Consider the following 22089-nt stretch of genomic DNA (forward strand, 5'->3'; position numbering starts at 1 on the left):
TGGAAAAGTTGTGTAATGTACTGCATATGGAACACCTTTGTGAATAAAGATGTGGGCCAGACTGAGGCTTGGGGCACAAGTTTTTGGAGAACTATCTCACTTGTGCCGGGCGCTGACATACATACCCACTTCATAACTACATCGAGTTGTGGAGTCTATTTATTTATTCCACATATCACTTCAGAAGAAATTGTTCTTCTATCTTTTTTTTTTTTTTTTTTTTTTTTTTAATTTCTTCACCTGTGTTTTAAAGTGGAGGAAGATGGTTTAGCTTGCATTTTGTATTCAAACTGTAGAATAGCTTCGGTGCCATAACCAATGGTACAGAGACTGAAAGATCCCTGAGAAATCTGAGTTCTGTGAGTGATCGGGATGCTGCCCCAAGACCAGTCCCAAATGGGTGCTTCCTTCTCCAGGCGCTCACAAATATGAGAACAGACTTCAAGCATGAATATGAGCCATGAGTATCTCTGTTCGTATAGTGGCCTTGCTTCAGAACGAAGCAAGATCATTCCATCGTTCACATGGCTCAGAATTGACCGCCGGGTTGTTAAGATATATCTGCTGCTGCCATAAACCCCGGAGGAGGAGAATTCGGGTGGGAGAAGCGGAAGAGTGTCAGCCCAGAGGCTGAGGCACGGTGCTTAAGGCAGAGAGAGATGGAGTGGAGGTGCTGATGGAAAGGATCGCCGGGGAGGGTGCGGAGGGCAGGCAGCCAGGGCAGGACTGAGCGCGGGCAGGGAGCATCGCTGGCCACAGGCGGCGCAGAGGCCCCTCGGTGCTGGGAAAAGGCATTCGGGCACAAGGGCCGGGACAGCCGGGGCGGGGTCCGGTGGGCCCGGGGCGAGGGCCAGGGCGGGCGGGGGCCGCCGCGGGGCCGGCCCATTCTGGGCAGGCGCAGTGAGCGCACAGCGCTCCGGGCCCATGGAGACGGCGGGGCCGCAGCCCGCGGCGGGGCCGCAGCCGGGGGCCGAGGAGATCGACATGTCCCTGGGTAGGTGCGGGGCGCTGCCGGGCGGCGGGGCCGGACCGGGCCCTCCGAACGGGCGGGGGAGCTGGGATGGCTGTGTGCGGGATGGCTCAGGTCGGGCTTGGGCCGAAGGTGGTCCCGCCGTGCGGCTGCCTCTGTCTGGGCGGCAGCACGGGCAGAGGGGCCGTGTGGGGATCCCGGGCTCGGCTCTGGGCTGGCAGCAGCCAGGAGAGGGAGGGCGGCCCGGGGGGCTAACGCAGAGCAACCCCGGTGACAGCGGAAGGGGAGCCATGGCCTCGCCGTGCTATTTATAGCAGCTTGCTCCGATGCTCGCCATTCCTTTGGCATGGGGAATGTGGACTGTGCATAAACAACCAACAACTGCCCTGTCATGAACTCCCCCAGGCCTGGATTCTGACGCATGGATGAGAGATCTTGGTGGATTATCGTGTTGGTGTCTCTGCTGTGAAAGGAAAGTCCACCAGCACCTTTTATTATTGGGTCAGCTTCCTAGCTGAAACCTTGTGTCATTTCTTCCCAGCGAAGAGTCATTTGTTAGGAACGACGAACATTTTCCACTGCAAACTCAAACTGATCCCTTGGCTTATTTTAATGTCTCTAAAAAATCCTTAAAAAATTAAAATCCTTATTTTAATGTCTCTAAAAGGAGCTATAGCAACAGTGGATCCCTCATTTTTGATTGACTTTTCTCCCATAGTGCTGCTCCCTTTTCCTCTTTGCTGATGTGTGATGCTCTCTGTGCTTTTCCTCTCCCTCAGTGCTTCTGTCAGTCAGACCTCCTGTAGTCCAGCTCCATATTCCATCCAGAATACACCTTACTCAGGGTAGAATACAGAATTGGAAAACAAGAGACCTCTGGTGAAGAACATCAGGTGGTTTTTCTGTGCTTTCAGGTACATTTGCTTACATGAGTTAGCAGTCGCAAAAAAAAAACAAACTGCAGGAGTTGCTTTAAAGCTGCCCTCATAGATCTAATTCTGCCTCAAGGGCATACGTGTACCATCAATGACCTCTCAGGATTCCCTTGCAGCCTTGTGTAGTAGTCCATTACATCACTGTTAACCTCATCAGGCTTATGGGCACAAAAGCCAGGGTAACAACTCATACCCAAACAAAAAGGACACTGAAGGGTGACAGATCAGGCACCTGAGCATTCAGCCTCTCTCATTTCCTCATGCTGTGGACAGCCCACCCTTGGATGAGTGTGGTCGCCTCCCTGCAGAGAGAGCAGGGATGCTTTCAAAACACTTCAAAGCATCCTGTGCTCCAAATCACACATGTCCCAAAGGCACATTTGGCTGAGACCATTAGCAAATTCATCCCAAGAACATGGCCTAGCATCTCCCAGCCTATTCTTTTCCTGGCAGACTTGAAAGAGAAATCACAAAAGCAGCCTGTTCTTACACATGCTCTTGTTTCTTTTCCTTGGGCTTTGTATTCATTAGGACACGGGAGTTTCTTGATAGGAAATGACAAGGGACCAATGCTGAAGGTCTGATAATTCATGGTAAACACCCACTGAAAGCTGATGGTACTTCTGTCCTTTGACTCCAGTGATACATTAAGGAGCTGGAGTAGCCACTGCCTGGGAAAGGGCCTGTTTTGGACACTTCATTTCTTGCTAATTCGTTCAAGTTAAAACATTTTGCCTGCAGCTTCACAGATGTGCCTTTATTATTTGCAAAGTATTTTCTGGAAGATTTGGGGTTAAAAGAAGAAAATGTTGGAAAATATGAATTAATGAAGAGACATCCCTTTGCCTTTGCCATTCCTCTTCATCAGAGCAGCTTGAATTAGGAAGATCCCATTGATTGCAGACCAGCTGATTGAGAATGCAGATGCCTGAGCTGTTTCTTCATAGAGCTCTACATCTGGCAGTACTTTGTGCATGATCCAAGTAGCTCAACAACTGTCACATCCTCCCCACTTGGTCCACCTTTCCTACAGCCACTCAAGTCAGACCTTCTCAAAAAAGTTCTCTGCCCACCACTGAGCTCCTGGTGCCCCTGCAAAAACATCTTCCCTTAGGCTTGTGGGAAGCCTGCAGGATCAGACCCCTCAGGGGATGGGGTCTGAAATCTCTGTCCAGCCTGTGTTGGGGACGTGCCGGATGGTGGCACATTTGTAAATAATTTGCTGCACTCTAATCTCCAGCCCACAGGAGCCCAGTAAATTGATCCTATACTTTCTAAGCTAAGCTTAATCTTTCATTGTCTGCCCAGTGTAGCTCACAGAACAGCAAGGTCCACAGACAATTCCAAGCACCCAAAGAGGGAATCACTGTGGGTGGAAAGTGCAGTTTCTATGGATTTCTCCTCATTTCATTCTAGATGACATCATAAAGCGCCACAGGAAAGAGCAGACAGATGCCAGCGCCTTGGACAACAGCAGAAGGCAGCAGGTCAAGAACAGGAGTTCAGCCTCCGGGTATGGGTGGCCCAGATACCGAGCCTGGAAGCAGAGGAATTTGCAAGGTAGATGGGTACTTGAGACAGCAGAGGCTGGCCAGGCTGGGAAATGCATTTTTTAGCAAAATCCGTCTCTTAAATCCTTCTCCTTTCCAATTTCTGTGTACGTATAAGCTGCGCTCAGGCCCTGATTAGCTTTTCTCTCCATAACAATGGAATATCAGGGCCCTTTCAGAGCATAATTCATCCATTTCTCTCCCTTCTACTCTCATGAATTACTAATTTAAAGTGCCTTAATATCCTCTATTCCCCTTGGCTTTGCATATTTTAATTATGTCTGTTCTTAATCCTCATTTTACCAGAGCAGATTTAATTATCCAAATTACCCCTTCAGTAACTGTATTTGATAGCTCAGATATTGAAGCTAAATTGTCACTTTTGCCAAGCATGTTATTTTTATGGTGAGGTTTTTTTATAATACCAAGTGATCACACCTTTGTTTTGTTCCACTGGCTTTTACCTACAAAACATAGTTATCTGCTGCGTGAAATGACATCTCTATGAACTTTTTTTTAATTACTGCTAAATCACTCCCTGAAGATTTTAGTGATATTTTGCAGAAATATCTTTTCAGTCTTATATTGGAGTGCCAATCACAGCTCAGGATAGTGGGATCACTGGGAAATACCCTGCTTGTCTCTGCTCTGCCTCTGACCTTTGTGTCCTTGGTGTCCACCTCACAGTGCCTTACTGAGGATTGTTCTAGTTCAAATCATAATGGTGATAAATGTCCTTAGCAAATTGATTTTTCTGTCAAAACCCACAGGCTTTGGTATTCTCCCGCACTCAAGCAATTACTGCATCCAGAGGCAAGTCCAATAAAATATTTTTTCCCTATTTCTTAGATGGGAGAGCTTTTCTGTTAATTTATATAATTATTTTGGCTAATTTTAGTATTTTATAGGTTTTCAATGAGTCTGAATTCAGCCCTGCCAAGTGCAGAGACTTGCCATGCTGTGTGGTGCTGATTGACAGTAGCAATTTGGGGAAGCTCAACATGACTGGGAATTTAGCCCATAATTCATCAGGGGCTCAGTTCACTTTGGTCCCTGCTGAAATGCAGTCCGTTCTGGGCTGAGATGTGATAACCATTATCAAAATGATGTTCTGAGGAGCCCAGCACTGTAATGACAGAGGAGGGGGAAGGGTGTTATGCTGATTAAACCAGCAAGCAAAGAGCTGTTAATTCCTCTTAGAATATGGCTTAAACCTTTTTCCTAGAGGGGGAAAGATGATTTTTAATGACGAGAAATTTGAATTTCAAATGTCCTTGGAAAAAAGAGTCTGTCAGACATGGGAACTTACTCCCACTCTGAACTGGCTGAGCAGAGGTGCCTTTTGGCCATCCTAGGTGTGCTCAGAGCCAGGCTCTGAGCTCACACCCAAACATGAGATGTGTGTGGGGGGGTTCTTCCCCAGCTGCTGATGCTGTGGGGTTTTATTGAAATGTTCTTACATTATTAAACATCTGCCAGGCCTTTTGCAGACATGAAGCCTCCCACATGTCACACTTCAGGATACAGATGACAGAGCAAGGCCCTGGTCCCCAGCTGGTGTGATGGGGTCCCCCTTGGAAGCTGATGGCTCTGTCATGTGTTATTTGTGTTGAGTGAGCTGTGCCTGAGTGCACTGCTGAGCATAGGCTCTCTAATAGGAACAGACTGACAGGGACACGATTATCTAGTCAGGGCTGCCTTCTGCAGCCGTCCTCTCCAGGGTGTAGGAGAGCTGTGCAGCAAAGCTGGGTGTCCAGGAGGAGAGCAGCCCAGCAAATAGGCAAGAGATAGGGACAGGCCCAGGGTGGTGGCTGAAGAGAAACAAGGCGGGGCTAAAACAGACTGGGGGAATAGAAGAAGGAGAAAAAAATCAAAGGGACGTTGACTACAGCAAGTCCACACGTGGTCAAAAAGAAACAGTTGGCCGAAATTGAATGTTTGTCATGAGAGGAACATTTACACACCTGCACTTCTACAATGAGAGGGCATTGTCTGCAAAGGAAATAACAACTGGCCCCAGAGCTTGTGAACTGTGTTGTGTTTTTGTGCACATTCCCAACCAGCACTTCTGGCCATGGGGCATGAAGCACCCCAACGTGGTTTTTGGTATCTGCTTCCCAAGGGCCTGTACTGGTGCCCTTCTGTTTTAGAGCCAGAGCAGCTCAAATCATCTTCAAGCATGTTCCAGTGTAGGCAGCTCCAGCTGGTGCTGGCTGGTGTTACACCCTGAGACTGGAGTCTTCATTCATTGTGGCAGTTGTGGCCCCTCACAGCAATGCCACTGCTTCCTCAGAACACTTCATTTCCAGTTGCTCCAAGGCAGTATAAATTGCTGTCATGTAGCATTTGATGATGTAAGATCAATATATGCACCTCACTGCTCTGTGGTTTGTGTCAGTGAGGTTCTGCTGTGAGATCCAGGTTTGAGTGCACTCCCAGTGCCCTCTGCCATGCACAGATTTGTGCCTAATTTATACAGCCCCCAGGTGTGGGTACATCTCACTGCTATAGCAGCTGTTGGGGGGAATGGGCTCAAAACAGAGGAGCTTAAGTGACCTTGCAGCTGGGGATAGCCAAGTCTGAAGCAGCAGTGAAGGAAAACACACATCTACTGCTGTTCACCCTCTGTGTGCATTGAGAAGTAGAATGTCTAATGGAGGTGTTTGGTGGACTTGGGGCACCTGTCTGGACATGCTTGAGCTCCCTGCCTTGGTACAGAGATCAGAACACAGCGTGGTGGTGACCCTATGCAGGCAAAACCTTGATAAACTGGTGTGAAGGGCAGCCTGGTGATTCTCCAACACTGGGCCAAGCTTAATGGTGCTGGTGACTAAGTGGCTCTGCTTACGTGTTGCTTCAGGGATCTGCTGGTTTGTGAGGTAACAGAAATAAACTCCATCTTGGCATTCCAGCTGTGGGTTTATGATTGTTATTGTTGTGCCTGTGTCAGCTCACACAGTGATTCAGAAACTTTCTGAGTCATTACAACTACAGAATTTTATTATGTGGAGTAATTAGGTTTGGAAGCACTGTGCCTCAGTCTGACAGGGCTTTCCTCTTGCTCAGCTCTTCAGCACTCTTCAAAATCATCAGCAGGCTAAGGGGAGAAGGTTAAATGCAGGATGGACAGTGGGTGTGTGTGTATCATAAAAGAGCAACAGGAGGCTTCCCCTTCAATATGAGAAGCTGTGGTGTGTCAAGCTAAAAGAAAATAAATAAATAAATATAAAAATTATACTATGATGTGGGCCCTCAGAGTTATTTCAGGCTGCTGTGGGGTTGGCTTTGGCATGCTTAATCATGTGTATATCTGTATCTAAATGCTTTTTCTGTTTCATAGTTAATTCATAGCAGTGTGAGCTCTGACAACAGATTGACAGGTCTCCTGATGTAGGTGGTCCTGTCTTTATGAAGAATAAGAATTGTGAAAGGCTTTTCTCTTCTTTTTTCTTTCACATCAAATAATGTGTATGGCAGTCCTATATACAATAAGAGTACTAGAGAGACATTGGAAACATTAATTATTTAATATGAATGAGTATGACTTTTGCACCACTATTTCTGTAGATACTCCTGTTTCACATTGTTAACCTTGTAATCTATTTACAAAACTAATCATAAACCGAATTTTGAAGGATGCTAAAGTAAGAGGGCTTTGTTTTTAGGACCTAACCGTTTCAGAAGAGGGTTTGGACAGCAGCAATTCAATCAGAGACAATTCAGGAATGCTTTGCCTGGTCACAAGAGAAGAGCAGCTGCTGCATTTGATGGAGTGAGCCCTTTAAATCGCCAGGCATCAGCTCAGGAGGTAGGGGAATAAGGAAGGTATGACTTTTCCCTAATGTAATGTAGAAATCTGCTCAATTTTATGATCCTGGATCATCCCCAAAGAACAATCTAAATAAAAAACACCATCTTTAAATGCCTGTGCACAGCATTTGTATGCATAGGCGAGTACAGACATGCATATGGAATAGCAATTTTACAGTTAGTTTTATAAAGCTTCTGACTTAGCATAATTTTACTGATCAGTTCCCATGGGTTTTGCTAAAAAAGATGTTTTTTAAATTGGTATGAAAAGGCTTAAATATATTTCCATAAAAATTAATTCCATGGCATCCCATCTTACTATTATAATTTAGAGGATGTGCGTAAGATTCTTTGTTATTTGTTCTCCACCCAGAGCATTTTTCAAGTTCATGTGAAGTCAAAGGACAGACTTGCTGACTTGTCAGGTGACTCTGGTTCAGAGATATACTTTCCACCAGAGACACTGCTTCCCACTACTGTGACAGATAGTGTGAGAGGCAGCTGGGTTTTCCTGCACTGATGAAAATCCACTCACTTAGGAGGTCATAGATGTTCGGTAAGCTTTTAAAAAAATGCAAGTGCTGAACAGGATGGTGCATTTAGTGACTGTGTTGTAGGGGTATAAATAAGAAAGCTCTAAAGTGAGCATGCATGTGCAAGGAGTAAGGTTATTCCTGAAAAGAAAGACCAGGCTGACCCAGATATTGAGTGTGGCTGGTATTTACTGAGAGTAATAAGCAGTTGCTAGGAGGCGGAATTCTACAGTAGCTTCCACTTTGCAGGAATAAACCAAGGGGGAAGAATATGGAAATAGACCTCAGTTAGTTGGTACTAACATGATGGTAGTTGTCCCACAGAAATCACCAGGCTGGAGCCTGGGGCAGTGTGTGTTGGAACTGCAGGACAGACCCTGCTGAGGGGTCTTCTGGTGTGTTTCATGCATCAGGGTGTGGTCCAGGCAATGCGCGTGTCCAGACAAGAAAGCTGGTGACCAGAAGGAAACCTGAGCAGGGCTGTAATGCACAGATTCTGTGAGATTTGCTCTGCATGGACTGATCTTTTTTTTTCTTCTTTGGTTTCTGCAGCATTAGAACAAAACATTCTCCCTGGCACTTGTAGTTCCATGTGCAGGAAGCGAGGCATACCCCCTGATTGTTGACAGCAGTGTCAGAGGAGAGCAGCATCTTGTGTGCTGTCCCTTGCCCTCACCACCTGTTCTTGTACCAAGATTGTGCTGCAGGTGACAGCTGCTGAGGTCTCACTGCTCTTTCAGGGCACCAAGAAGAGCAACGCTTTTGCCAAAAGCAGCAGTGGGCAGCAGGAGGAACAGCCACAGCCATCTCCAGGCACCAAAAGATTCAGAGCAGATACTGCCAGCATCTGCGCCCCAGGGAGAAGGTAAAATCTTTGGCAACTCTGGGTTATTTTGGTTTTCAGTGGTTTTTAGCTGTGCAACTCATTGGATTCCTCTCTCTGTATGTGCCAACTGGGTGTGGCTACAGCCATGTGCATGTGCAGCACCAGAAAAATACCCCTGGCTATGATAGGAAGGCACCTGGAAAGAAAACAACCTCATGCTTATAGTTAATAATGCCAATATTAATCTGTGAATTTATTTCAGGAAGCACAGAAAATATGACCTTTGTATTTTTAATAAACTTCATTGTTTTGGGAAACACTTTTGAAGGGTGAAATAGCATTTATTTTCATACAGGCAGGAAATACTGATTCCAGCCTATAGGGATGGGCAGAGACAGGGTGTCTGTCCCAGTGAGGGGCTGCAGGAGCAGACCGTGCTCCAGGAGCTGTGAGGGAAGCAGTGTGCCAGGTGCTGGGCACTGTCTCGGTGCCTGTCTCATCAAGATCATTGTGTTCTCTGAGCTTGAAAGGAAGCTCCTTGCAATCCTTCCTCATCTCTGAGCAGACCAGGGACTGAATAACATTGAGAGGTCCTTTATGACCTGATTTTTTTCTATGATTTTCCTCACATGCTTTTTACTTTTAATGAGAAAAACTCAGAACACACAAACTGTTGCCTCATTTGAGCAGAAAATCAAGTTCCTCTGAAATCCTTTGCTGCCAGAAAAACCTGTTGGGCTGAACTTGGTAACACACAACCTCATTTGCTTCTTACACTGCTTTTTAAGACCAGCTTGGGTTAGGTATTTTGACATTAAATGTTAGAGAGACCTTGTATCATCCTCACCTCTTTGTCTCTCTTCTTTACCAGCAGGCCTTTCCTGCTGATCAGGGGATCGGCATTGCAGCAGAAGCAGGTACAGCAATGGTTCTCCAAAGCCCGCTTCCAGAGAGGGGTCAGTATTTGAGACATTTCCTCTGCAGTCTGCTGGTAGTGACAAACCTTCATGTTTTACCAGCCCAGTTGTAGATTTGCTTCCAAAAGCAACTGGGGGAAAGAGGTGGAAGACCTGAATGCTGCATGTATTGGTAGGAAGCTATTTGCAGGCAGTTTTGAATGCAGATTGGTATTCTGGCAGCTGGGAAGTAAATCCTGGAAGGGTGGTTAAAATAAACCTTGCAGTTCATAGAGTAGCACAAACAGGGCAAGGTGAAGGCACCGCATACGCATCACTGTGCCAGTGGGAAACCCCAAATTAGCATGTTTCTTGACAACTCACAAGAAAGGAGCTCTTCAGATACACCAAACAAAACCCTGGAAAAGGAATCACTGTTTCTGAGAGCTAAATCTTTAAAGTAATTGTTTTTAAATATATTTTACAGCAGATGGATTCTCAAGGAGAAGGGAAACGGCCAAGGATGAGAAGGTAATTGGGGAACAAGGGCACAATGCAAATATGACAGTGCTCTTTCAGACTTGAAGCTGGATAAATCTCCCTGTCTTGGCAGGTGGCAAGTGAAACCCAGCCTGGGAGCAATTCTGACGGTTTCTGTGGTTAACCCCCAGGTGGGCCAGCCCAGCCTGTAAGTAAATGAGATGATTTGTTAGGGTGGGAGCCCTACAAAAGCCATTGCAAGTTCCTTTAGCATTATTGCAGCTTCACTTCTGTAATGACTGTGCAGTGAATGGTTCAGACCCAAAATGGTTAGCAAATGATGTCTGGTTCCTTTCCCAGCATACCAGAAGGAGATACAAATTTCCCGTATTTACCTGTAATTGCATGGTAATCTGTAATTACCATGCCCTCATTTGATATGCAGAGTGAGGAGAAATGGAAACACCATTGTGGGAAGAGGTGGCAGGCTGGTTGTGCTGGTTGTGGAGTGTTGGGAGAAACAGCGTGCCCCAAAGGGAGACCTCAGACCTCGTGCTTCCTGTGTAAGAGGAGCTCAGAGGCTGGAAAGGGGCAGCTGCAGGACCTGGCACCCAGCTGGGGGCAGAGAGAAGGGTGGGTGAGGGCATTGTTCATGTTCTGGGTGCAGAGAGCACCCCTCAATAGCCTGGATGTGACAGGCCCCAGTGCTGGAACTCCACCTGCACGGCTGCTCTCCTGGCTTTGCCAGGGGTCCGACACAACATGGGATGGGTGGAGTCTGTGGGTGTGTCCTTTACTCTCTGCTGATTTGCAGAGGATGGGAAGTGAGCTGCCTTAGCATCCTGAGTGACTGCAGCTCTGTCCTTTCCCCAGGCCTGGATCCAAGCGCCCATTCCTGCGAAGCCAGAGACCCCCAGCACGGGTGGCCAAGCCCCAGCCCAAGGGGGTGCTGCTGAGATTCAACTTCCGCGCCATGGCCAACCAGGTAGACGATTGTCGACCGGAGAGGAGGCACTTGGCTCCCTGCAGCAGCCCTGCCACTGAGCTGTTAATGTTACACTCAGGTTTTTGGGGCTGCCAGCTGGGTTTATCTAACACAACCTGGGAGGAAAGTCCTGTAGCTGTGTTGGCCAAGTTGCTCACAAAACTGAAGGCACTTGAGAAGACTGTTCAGCATCTACAGACTCAGCCCAGTTTTCCCCACTCTGATGGCCTGTCTTGGCCTGTCCATGTGCTTGCTTGGAGCAGGGAGGTCCTCCTGATGAGTAGTCCTGGCCAGAGGGGACTGTTTCACTGTCAGTGCTTCCCATTCCTCAGAGACACATGGCACTTCTGGGCTTTGCTCGCTCTTTGCTTTGGTGCCCTTCTTGGTGTCACATTTTACACTGAAGTATGGTCCAAGAGCCTTGGGGCACCTGAGAAACCCCACTCCACCTTCTTCATTGCCGGCGTTTCTTGTCTGGACGGTTTGGTTTTACCTGATGCCTTGTACTCAAATGCCATCTGTTTGCTCCTGTTCTTGCCGAGGATGCCCTGTGTCTTGGGGCTGGGAGCTGCTTGGAGGTTTTCCAGCCACACACAGTCTGTCAAGCTCCCTGTCTCTGTGTGCTGAGTGGTTTAATTGACTAACCAGCTGTGAATCACCAACCTGACTGATAGGCTCTAATCAATACCCCCTGCTACAAGTTTGGCTGTGCTTTGCCACAAGACAAGGGACTGACTCGCTCTCGCTTTCCCCTGCAGACCAGCCTGACGCTGGATGAGAGGTTCTCTAGTCTGAGGAATAAGAGGCGCTTTACAGCGGCCAGGAGCGCCGGACGGATGGTCACCATGCCTTAGGACCGCGTGCTCGTCACAGGGGCTGCCTGTGACAGTCCAGGCTCCATGACAAGGCCTCAATAAAAGTCGCTAGATTCCCTTTGAGATAGCTGATTTGGCAATGTGCTGTCTCCTTCCTTACACACAGAGTGAATGAGTGATTGAGGGCAGGGATCAGGCAGGATTAGAGTTTAGGCCAGAGCACAAGGCAGGTGGGACATGGGCAAGGTGGTGGAGGGGGATGAGTGGAGATGGATTTGCTGGGAGAGCTCTGCTGGAAAGCTGTAGGGCTGGCACCAGCCATGTGGCACCAGCCATGCCAGGGTACCCTGTGCTGACCAGAGTGATGGCTGATAGTGGGAGGGTGTACCATGGAGCCTTCCCTACATTGCTTGGTGGGTAGGAGGGTTTGAGGATGCTGTGCTTGCCCACATGGGAGACAGAGGAAAGTGGAGATGCTGTAGCTGCCCACAATCACCAGCATCCACCTAATTGCCCACTTGTGCTTGCAGGCATCCCTGCCCAGAGGTTTGCAGTGTAAGACCTCTCCACCCTGAAAACCTGTTGCTTTGCCCTGACAGTCAAGCCTGAGCACCTTTCATTTCTCTGTGGATTGCTGTGCTGTTCTGACTGCTGCTGCAGGGATGGGGTGAGACATGCCGTGCCGTGCTGCTGGAGTCACTGTCCTCAGCATGGAGCAAGACAGGCTGCCCCAGCCCAGATCACATTTTCCAGTGCTGAGTAGTTCTGCATTAGGGTTTTTGTAGTTGCAGCTCCACCCATGCTCAAAGCAGCAGCATAATCAAATCCGCAGCAGCCCTCTGATAAACATTGGGTGAGATGTTAATGAGCTGGGTTTAGACATTTGTTAATGAAGCCCTACATCAACCCTGAGTAACTCCTCCATTCTCCATTCACTGCTGGAACCCAGCACTGAACATGCTGGACACAGCCTGTTACTGGGCTCTAAGCTATACTTATAACAGGAAATATTTTATAGACTACTTTACATTTTACACCAAGCATCTTTAACAAGAGACTGGACTTGGCATTGGTTTTATAAGAAAGTGTGAAATGTTGTTAATTGAAGAAGCAATGCTGTATGAGTCCAGGGCAGTGAATAAAAAACTTACCTTGTCAAATGTCACCTTCTGGTTATTTCCTTTTCTTCAACAGCACTTTGGTGCAAGTTCAGCTTATCAGAGTGACACTGCATGGGCTGGTGCTTTGGGGGAAATTAGTGCCCATCTGTGTTGGAACCCAGAATGTCCCTTGGACACTCTTGGATGTTCCAGGCCCAGGTCAAAAGCATTTGAGCCCCTGGAATGCAGCCACAGACCCCTGTGGCTTTGAATCTGATCCTTGGAACAATTTACCAACCTTGCAAGAAGAACAAGAAATCATAAAAGTTTAGGTATTATAGTAGAAGTAGTCACAAAGTGAAAGGAAGAATTTTTGAGTGCTGTACAAGGGGGTTTTAGGCCTTGTACGGAGGAGTTTGAGTTTTGTACATGGGGGTCAGAAGTTCTAAGATGGAGGGATTTGGGTGTGCCCTGTCCTCTTTCATTCTCCTTCCTAACCTCCGTGTTCTTGGTGATGTTGGCACTCTCAGATTAGTTTAGAGTAGAAAGTCACTGTTCAATATAGGTGATAGGCATTGGGGAAAACCATAAACATTTAATACGTAATGTATGATATAAAAGAAGGCACCAGCCCCCTGGGTGTCAGAGTGTGCCTTTGTCTGACTGCTGAATGGACCGCAGCAGTTCAGGAAGAAAATCTTTTGGATAACATACAATAAACTACCTTGAGACCGGACGACTGAAGACTACTGAGTCTTTCTTTGGAGGCACGGGTTGGAGGAGAGACTTTTCCACCTTTCTGGGCCACCCCAATCAGGGAGTGAGACCCGACACATCTGCAGGACGTTTACTGCTTTAAAAGCTGGCTCCAAGGCAGTGTGAGGTTTTCAATAGGTATTTTGTAAAATTTTCGCTGTCATCTCTTATGCCTCGAACGTTACTGGCAAAATTATCAGAGCAGTCCTGGCTCTGAGTATTGTCCCAGATTGAGAAGCAAGATATATTCCATTTGCCATCTGTATTGCAGTTGTCTTCTGTTAAGAGGGCAGTTTTCCTTATCTCTTCCACAAGCAATCCTCTCTCAGAGGAGACATCTGCTGATAATGGGCCATTGAATGTCACTTCATGACTGATAAAAACTATAACATCCCACTGGGAGATGCTCTGCTCAGACAGAGGAGCCAAGCATTCCTACCTGGATATAATCTTGAGTTTGTGGAACACCAGCACAGCTTTTCCTGCACTGGATTTCCCAGAAGGACAGTTGCCTTTTCCACTACAGGAAGACTACACCCTTCTTTCTACAGGATCACTGCTCCAACAAAACCACACCTGACTGCAGCCACAATTCCAGTTGGACTGCAGCCAACACCCTGGATAGCGGGGTGTCAGGTTGTATTCTGAATCTGTCAGTGTTGTTTTGGTTCACTGCATTGTTTATCTTTTTTTTTTTTCTTCCCTAATAAAGAACTGTTATTCCTGCTTCCATATTTTTGCCTGAGAGCCCCCCTTAATTTCAACTTTATAACAATTCAGAGGGAAGGGGTCTACATTTTTCCATTTCAGGGGAGGCTCCTGCCTTCCTTAGCAGACACCTGTGTTTCCAAACCAAAACAAGTATGTTCAGAATTAAACAAATGCACCCCAACACCCAGGTTAATGAACTCTATAGGAGACATCATCCCTTCCTGCAAATAGTCTGTATGTCATGGAAGTTAAAATTTGAACAAGAAACACTATCATAAATAGCAGTATCCCTAATTTCAGTTGCCTCTCGACTATAAATATGGACAGAAGATGGCAGACTTGCTAGGAAAACCTGAGGACTTCTTCAGTCAGGTTGCAAAGGGATGGAGCCATTCAGTCCTGAAAGAATAGCTGAGTGGGAAACATCCTTTTGCTGTTCAGATCGCACCCTGTTTCTATTCTCCAAAGAAATGGTTCTTAGCAATCTGTACCTTATAAACTTTTAACCACTCTTTAAATTTATATTGAGGGCTTAGGTGGTAAAAACTGCTTTTTTTTCCCTAGCTTGATTCCCTTGCAGTGCTGGGTGACTTTTTATGTAGCAGGAGATAAAACAGGCTTTGCACTGAATTCACAAGCAGCCAAAATGCATAACCATCACATTAAAACATACTGGGAAAGGGCACAGTGTGAGCTCAGCCCAACAGACATAAAATAACTCATTCTGCCACAGTATAAAACCCACAGAATAATTGTCTCTAACAGAATAATCCCCGTTGTTGTCAACAGGGTGAACTGCTGCACAGGGCTTGCCAGTCCTTCGGGAAGGGTATTCGTGTGACACAGTTCAGCTGCTTGCCAAGATATTGCCACAGATGTTGCTTGCCAAGGCAGCTAGACAGAATCCTGCTTGCTTCTTTTCTATTCAAGCATCAGATGTTGCACTATTTGGAACTATTTCTAGCTCTTTAAAATGGTGTTTCAGATAAATGACTGCCCTTTAGCAGAGATAGAGTGGCATTTGCCTTTTGATCTAAGAAGGAATATATGTATAATTTGCTTAATTCACTTTCAAGCCAGTGCCACTTTAGTATGAATCTTGAATCCAGGTGTTTGGAGATTATTTTAACTGCCTGTGCACAACTGCAGGTCTCAAAGTAGAAAAGCAATATCCATGACACATAGAGCATGTGCTGATAAGCAACATAAACACAAAGGATTTTAAGAGGCATCAAGGAGATGGCACCAGGATCATGGGAGTGTTGAAGGAACAGTGTCTCACCTATAGAGGAGTACTGAGTGAGCAGGAACAGTAGGAAAGCTCTTGTTTAATTGCTTAAAGCAAAAGGAAGTGTCTTAAGGATGAAAAAAAGGTCAGTGCCGACATTTCAGGAGGATTTAGTTTCTCTAAGCAAATGGCAATCTAGACTGACAAACCCCTGCTTTGTGTTCACCTCAAGGACTTTACTCAGGAACACCGAAAGCTTCAGGGGTCTCCCTGCTGTTGACAATTCCTGTTGCTTGGCCACAGGTGCGAGAGCTTGTGTGGCCTGGCAGAGGCCTGCCAGCACTGTGGAGGTGTCGAGGGAGCATCACTCTGCACAATGCCATGGGCAGCACCTCGGCTTGTCACTGTGCTTTGATGTCCTTACCACAGGCACTAGCCTGCCCTGGGACACAGCCTGCAGCACATGCTGCAGAGTGACAAAGGTAACCAAGGACTCCACTCTTGCTGTCCCTGCTGTCATAATCAATTTCACACCAATGCTACAGCTAATCCTGTCTGGCTCTCTGCAGAAGGCAGTGCCCTGGGGAACTCTGGGTCTGTTAGCGATGATGCTGAGCAGGGCTGAGAAGAGGAGCAGCAGTGCAGGCAGAGCAGCAGGATGGGCACACAGCTCTCAGTCCCTTGTTCTGAGCATGGCTTGGGCCTGCTGTACCAAGGGCTACCTCACTGCAAGAGTTGTGAGTAACCACATCTTGCATTCCATGTTGAAAGTTAGATAGATCAAAGCCTGATCTAGATCTCAGTCCTTGAGGCATTAACATTAAATCTGTTGAAGTCATATCTTTATGAGTTTTCATCTCATCTGGAGCAGATGTGTGTGACCACAAAGGCTTTCAAAGTGGAAGCTCTTCATGGAAGTGTGGGATTTTCAGAAATTTTCAAACTCCTGAGACTCAACTGTCTGGCATGGCTGCAAGAAAATATGTTTGTATTGCGCAGTCTCATGATGACATCTGAGCATTTCCACCTCTTCCTCTACTCAACTTCCATAATCAAGAAAATGCAACAGTCTCTGTTTTATAGGAAAAACAGAGGGATAGCACAGCTAAGGCTTACTGCTCATTATGCCAGGAAGGATGGTTTGGGGAGCCTTTTGCCACTAGACTAGTAACTCAGGTTTTGCTTGTGAAATGACAAAGAAAGGAATGCATGGGAAAAAAGAACTGTGGAAAGGCTGTGAAATTATATAAAAAAGTAATTAGACCATAGCATTCCAGACATCTGTTCTGGTTCTGCAGTTACTGGAGGTGATAAATGACCCCCACAGGTAAATCTGCTCTACCACAGGAACATGCAATCAGCTTTCAAGCTTTTGCCTGAGTCAGCAGCAATTTGCTCAAGACAGTTTGCAGATTGGGAATTTTTGGTGAGCGGTTAGGAAAAGCCTCAGACATTGCTTCCAGCCTACGGTACGAGAAACTTCAGTTCCTTTGAAGATGTGAGAGTGTGTCTGAGAAGACTGAGTAAGCTTGGCTTGCTTTTTGTGTGGGCACCTGCAGGTACAGTGAGTATTTGGTTAAAGATAAAAAGGCCCCTAATATGTGAGAACTCTGGTGACAAAAAAATGTTTTAACTCTTTGGGAATTTGTCAGGCCCATTTCATACATAGTGAGCTTAACCTCTTCCTTTATCTAAGTTGGGCTCTAAAGAACAAGAGGCTGGTGATGTGGCTGAGAGGGAGGACAACCAGTCTGCATCTCTGAGCTGGGCCTGTGCCGTGCCACACACTTTGGAAAATTAGAGCAACGATCTTTAATGTTTATGTGCTGGAGTTGGTCCTGGCCCCTGCTCTGCAGAGCCACTGTGCCTCCTGCTCCATGTCTGCAGGCAAAATCATCCTACACACTTGGCCCAACACCAGTCTGAGTTTATTCATCCTCCACCCTCTCTGGCTGGAACCTCAACCAAGGGCAGCAGTCAGCAGTGTTTATACAGGTTGGCCTGATTTTCTTGTTGTGAATCTGGGGAATGATCGGTTTTTTTCAGGGCAAGAGCAGAAACTCTGGCCCAGTCAGACTGATTGGCAGATATTCATCTGAAAGCTTGAATCCCGGAGCCCCCACAAGTACCCACAGCTAAGGCCAGAGGAGGCAGACAACCACACTATTTGCAGGTGACTATGGGATCCCTTCCCCCCAGAGCTGCATTTTGCACACTGAGCTCTTTGCTGGAAGGGCAATCTGTGTGCCAGGACAGGGTGATGCCCAAATGCACACAGCACTGCACTGCAGGACTGAGCCCTTCACTCTTCAGGACCTGCTCAGAGATCCTGGCTCATTGGTTCTGCTGAATTTCACACAGACACCAGCCACATCATATTTCAGGTCTGATCCTTTTGTGATCAATAACGGCTCAACACGTCAGTGAGTGTTGCTGGCTGAAGGCCAGTCTCTTCCATACCCCCTAGAGAGGGAATTTCCCTGCCGGTGCCCGGGTTTGCGAGGCAGAGGCCACGGAGGCTGTGGTGCTGCCGGCGCAGGAGAGCTGCAGGCTTGAGGAGCGGCCGATGCTGTGCAGTGCCGGGGCAGAGGCGACGGCACCGCCGAGCGGTGCATGAGGGCAGCGGGCAGAGCCGAGCGGCCCCGCGGCCTGGCAGGGCCAAGCTCGCAGCAGAGCCGGGGCTGCCGAGCCGATGTTCCCCGCGTTCCTTCGGCTCCGAATCCTCCCCGCAGCCTCCCGAACGGCGCCCCCCGCGCCCGCCCCCGTCCCGGCTGCGGGACCCTCCCTCCCGGGCTTCCCCCGCTCCCGGGATGCCTCCACTGCTAAGAGGATCCCGGTCCCGGTCCCGGTCCCGGTCCCGATCCTATTCCCGTTCCCGACCCCGATCCCGCTCCCTCAGCTCCAGGCAGCGTCCCCTAGCGGCACACGAGCCCTCGGGCACACTGCCGTATGCCCCCTCAGGAAGCCCCGCCCTTCGGTGCCGCTGCCCCCGCGGATTGGTTGGCACAGCCGAGGGGCGCCGTGAAGCCCCGCCCTGTCCCGCGGCGCCCCCTGCGGGCCCCGCGGCGCCTGCGCAGCGGTCCCGGCTGTTGTTGTGGAGGGGCCGGTCAAGATGGCGGCCGGGCAGGGGGGCGGCAGCGGCAACAACGGCAGCGAGACCGGGACGGCGGCTGGGAGCGGAGCGGCGGGGCTCGGCATCCCCGCGCACCTCACTCTCTCCTTCTCGTCCGGGCCGCACTGGGGCGCAGCAGCTCTGCCGCAGTCGCACACGGTGCGCAGCCTGGAGCGGGCCCTGGAGGAGGCGGGCAGCCCGGCAGTGCCGGGCCGGGGCTGCGAGCGTCCTGCGGGGCTGCTGCGGGCCCGGCGCTGAGGGCGGGGGGCGTGGACCCGCTGTGGTGGCCGCTGGGGCTGGGCGGTGGCAGATGTGGGCCCGGGTGCGGGGATGCAGCGGGAGGATCCGCGCGGTGGCAGGGGAGGGCTGTCGGGGCAGTTGAGGGGGTGACACGGGAGCGGTCGCTGTGGGTGAGGAGCGGGGATTCCGCTGGGTGAGGGCAGTGTGGGACAGCGGGGAGGCTCCGCGTTTGGGTGGCTCTCCGTGCAGGCATTGGGCTTTCAATGAAAGGACTCCTGGAGGGATATTGTGAAAGCAGAACGCACTCTCCGGGCTGCCTGGTTGCGTGGGATTTTCCACCACAGGCAGTTTTTTTTTCCTGATAGCATCTGGTTAATTTTCCTTTTCCCGTTGCAGGGCATCTCAGGTGTGGCTACTAAGAACCTCCTCCTTTAATGAGTAGAAGGGAATCTTTGGTGTGTTGCAACCGAGTGTTGCATTCTGAGTTGGTCCAGTTAGGGGTTTTAATAAATGTTAGTGAGATTGGTTCTCTGTACCCCTATTTTTCCCCTCATAATGGTTCGCTCCAAGCTGTCTGCTATTGGAGCTTTCACCTGTCAGTCTTGTAACCACTCCTTTCTTCCCCATGGAAAGTTCTGTATCAATCACCCTACCTCTGTAATCCCATTTGTCTTGGAATGCTGTACACACCCCTGTTATGTTCCCATAGGATGCCATGTTCCACATCACTCCCCTGTTGTCTGTCCCCATTGGGCAAGGGGGGCCTCCGCCCCTGTCTGCCCGCCCCCTATTTAACCCCCATTCCCTTTGTCCCAAGCGCCATTTTGCCCGGGCGGACTTGAGAATAGCTGCTTTGTCCACCACTGCAGCCATGCAGGAAATAAAGAGTTCTCAGCCACGTGGGTGAAGTGCGCCATTCTCTCTGGCTCTTTATTTCGCCTCAGCGTGAGGCTACAGCACAGCTGACCCATGCGGAGGTTCAGCCCTAGAGCTCCGCACCCACGTGGCTGCCCCAGTCTCACCGAGAAGCAGCGTGCTAGTTGGGCAACCCCAAGCTGCCTGGGACCGGGGCAAAGAAAAACTGAACGCCGCAACTGAGTGCCAGCCTGGTGGGCTGACTGAAAGTTCCTGTCAGTGTCTTTGCAGCAGCAGAAGCTAAGGGATCCCTGTCTGTTTTCTCCTTTTCTCTTGAAGAGCTTTTAAACAGCTGCAGGAATGATTTTGCAGACAGAAGATTGCGTGCTGGTTTTAGCCATGGTGGAGTATCTAATTCACAACCATAAGTGGCAATGTCTACTTTACCCTACTGTTATTTTGAATACCCCAGAATGCTATTTCTCCTTAGTGCAGCTGGATGTGTAGCTGAGGATAAATAAGGCCATAAGTGTGATACAACTTCCTGTCCCTCATGCTACTGTCTGTCCACAAAGCACAGAAGCTGCATCACGGGCTTCTCTAGATCTGTGTGTCTCCAAAGAGGAGGCTAAAGAGGAGAAAGACAAGAAGGCTGGAGAGGAGGAGCAAAGTGAACTTCCTTCTGTTTTTGGTGATGACGGTGACCTTTCCATGGTTCTTGAAGATGGTGGTGAATTTCCCACCATTCTGGAAGATGATGGCAAAGCTCCAGCAGTGTGGATCAAGGGCGGCGAATGTCTTGCGGTATGGGATGAGGATTGGGAACGTCCTGCGGCACAGGAAGAAGGACAGCAAAGATCTCTCAGCATGGGAAGAGGAGGGTAAACAGCCAGTGGCATGGGACCGGGACGGGGGACATCCAGTGGCGTGGGAAGAACACAGCGAACATCACACCATGTGGGAAGGGGAGTGACAACATCTCTCTGCATGGGAAAAGCACCATGAACATCCCGCTCTTTGGAAAGAGGATGGTGAAGCACTGCTGTTTTGGGAAGATGACATTGAACCTCCCTCTGTTGAGGCATAATGGGCTGAACATTCTGACAACAACACAGCCTCACAGGCAGAGGGGAGAGGAGAGATGTGCCTGATGCAGCTGAGTATGTCTGTTCTCTGTCTTGTCTGCCAGAGCACGGTGTGGTGTGTGTCTGAGCATCAGCTGTACTCAGTGTTCCTTTGCAGCTGAATATCACAGAGTCCTTTATTGCTCCTGCTCACCTGAGTGCAAGGGGCTCAGAGCCTCAGGGAGTGTGGCTGCATTTTGGCTCTCCTCCAAGGCAGGATCTCCATCTTGGAGTGACCTGTTGTTTTTTTTCAGGGAGCACTCTGAGCATGGGGGAGCCTGCCAAGAAACACACTGAAGTAGAGCCAGTTGGCCAAGGGTAAGTTTAAGTCAGTGGTAGTAATATCTTTCAGAGCAGGACATACTGGTGTGGTCTTAATCTCTAAAAATGTTTATGCATCAGCTGGTGGAGACTGCTGTTATTGAGGCCCAATTTATCTTAGTTTCAGGTTAGAAGAATAACACTGTTAAGCATTTTTTCCATCCTGCATTTTATCCTCAAAGGATACTGCAAGAGCTAATTAAGGAGAGACCTTGCTTGGGATCCGTTTTGGGTTTTGGTCCTCCTGCAGTAAATTCACAGAGAGACAGATAAACGAGAGGACATATGTCAGGAGCAAAGGTCTTGTCCTAAACCAACAAACAGCTGTGTTTAGGTCTGGTGTCAGTGACAGCCCATGACAATGATCATATTAGTAATGTATGCTACATGTTTGCTCTGTTATGCAATTCCAAACAACAGCAGTGGCCCTTGAAACAATGACCAAACCCCTTCCCAGCTGTTTTGCTCTATTTTCACAGGACCAGAATTGCTTCCTGCTTGCAAAATGTGTGTGAATATTAATAATAGTGGTGATAAACTAAGGCCCTTTGAGAATATAGGTGCAGAGAATGTTGTTATGGCTTTGTTGGTAATGGATGAGATACCATTTCTGCAGAGCTTCCAAGGCCAGATGTTTCTGGCCATGAGTCCTGTAAGCAGCCCTTGACAGGGGAGTGTCACTGACTGAGCTCTGGTGTCCCATCACAAGGCAGTTTGTCACAGCCTGGCTCCATTGCTCCAAAAAGACTCGTTACATGTTTGTTTGGGTCTCATGCCACAGCCTTCTCCATTTAATGGTCTTCAGTGTCCTTTTAGGTAGCCATAAAGAAAATAAATTGTGA

General features: G+C 48.5%; 2 protein-coding genes and 1 long non-coding RNA gene across 3 annotated transcripts; 2 read left to right on the forward strand and 1 right to left on the reverse strand.

Annotated features, from left to right (window-relative positions):
* The first annotated feature begins 855 nt into the window (after positions 1 to 855).
* LOC137482771 (UAP56-interacting factor-like) lies at positions 856 to 11932 on the forward strand. Its single transcript, XM_068205376.1, has 9 exons — positions 856 to 994; positions 3322 to 3465; positions 7121 to 7263; positions 8539 to 8663; positions 9496 to 9580; positions 10008 to 10051; positions 10134 to 10208; positions 10874 to 10985; positions 11744 to 11932. Exons 1-9 carry the CDS (start codon positions 925 to 927, stop codon positions 11837 to 11839), a joined length of 894 nt encoding a protein of 297 aa, XP_068061477.1. The 5' UTR covers positions 856 to 924; the 3' UTR covers positions 11840 to 11932.
* On the reverse strand, positions 6427 to 8541 carry LOC137482774 (uncharacterized). Its single transcript, XR_011004204.1, has 2 exons — positions 8102 to 8541; positions 6427 to 7329 (listed from the first exon to the last, which is right to left on the reverse strand). It is a non-coding gene; the product is annotated as an uncharacterized lncRNA (long non-coding RNA).
* Positions 11933 to 18050: 6118 nt separating the features above from the next.
* On the forward strand, positions 18051 to 20678 carry LOC137482770 (uncharacterized). The gene is made up of 2 exons (XM_068205375.1): positions 18051 to 18866; positions 19344 to 20678. The coding sequence occupies exons 1-2, from the start codon at positions 18406 to 18408 to the stop codon at positions 19387 to 19389; spliced, it is 507 nt and encodes a 168-aa protein (XP_068061476.1). The 5' UTR covers positions 18051 to 18405; the 3' UTR covers positions 19390 to 20678.
* Positions 20679 to 22089: the final 1411 nt, after the last annotated feature.

This window comes from Anomalospiza imberbis, chromosome 14, assembly GCF_031753505.1.
Source record: "Anomalospiza imberbis isolate Cuckoo-Finch-1a 21T00152 chromosome 14, ASM3175350v1, whole genome shotgun sequence".
In the NCBI taxonomy this organism is placed as follows: domain Eukaryota; kingdom Metazoa; phylum Chordata; class Aves; order Passeriformes; family Viduidae; genus Anomalospiza; species Anomalospiza imberbis.

What these genes read in the sequence shown, in the direction of transcription:
- LOC137482770 (XM_068205375.1), top strand. Translation starts at nt 18,406, where the DNA reads ATGCCTCCACTGCTAAGAGGATCCCGGTCCCGGTCCCGGTCCCGGTCC. An exon ending in CTCTGCCGCAGTCGCACACG is followed by an intron (nt 18,867 to 19,343) that starts GTGCGCAGCCTG and finishes TTCCCGTTGCAG; the next exon opens with GGCATCTCAGGTGTGGCTAC.
- LOC137482771 (XM_068205376.1), top strand. Translation starts at nt 925, where the DNA reads ATGGAGACGGCGGGGCCGCAGCCCGCGGCGGGGCCGCAGCCGGGGGCC. An exon ending in GAAGCAGAGGAATTTGCAAG is followed by an intron (nt 3,466 to 7,120) that starts GTAGATGGGTAC and finishes CTTTGTTTTTAG; the next exon opens with GACCTAACCGTTTCAGAAGA. An exon ending in ATCTGCGCCCCAGGGAGAAG is followed by an intron (nt 8,664 to 9,495) that starts GTAAAATCTTTG and finishes CTTCTTTACCAG; the next exon opens with CAGGCCTTTCCTGCTGATCA.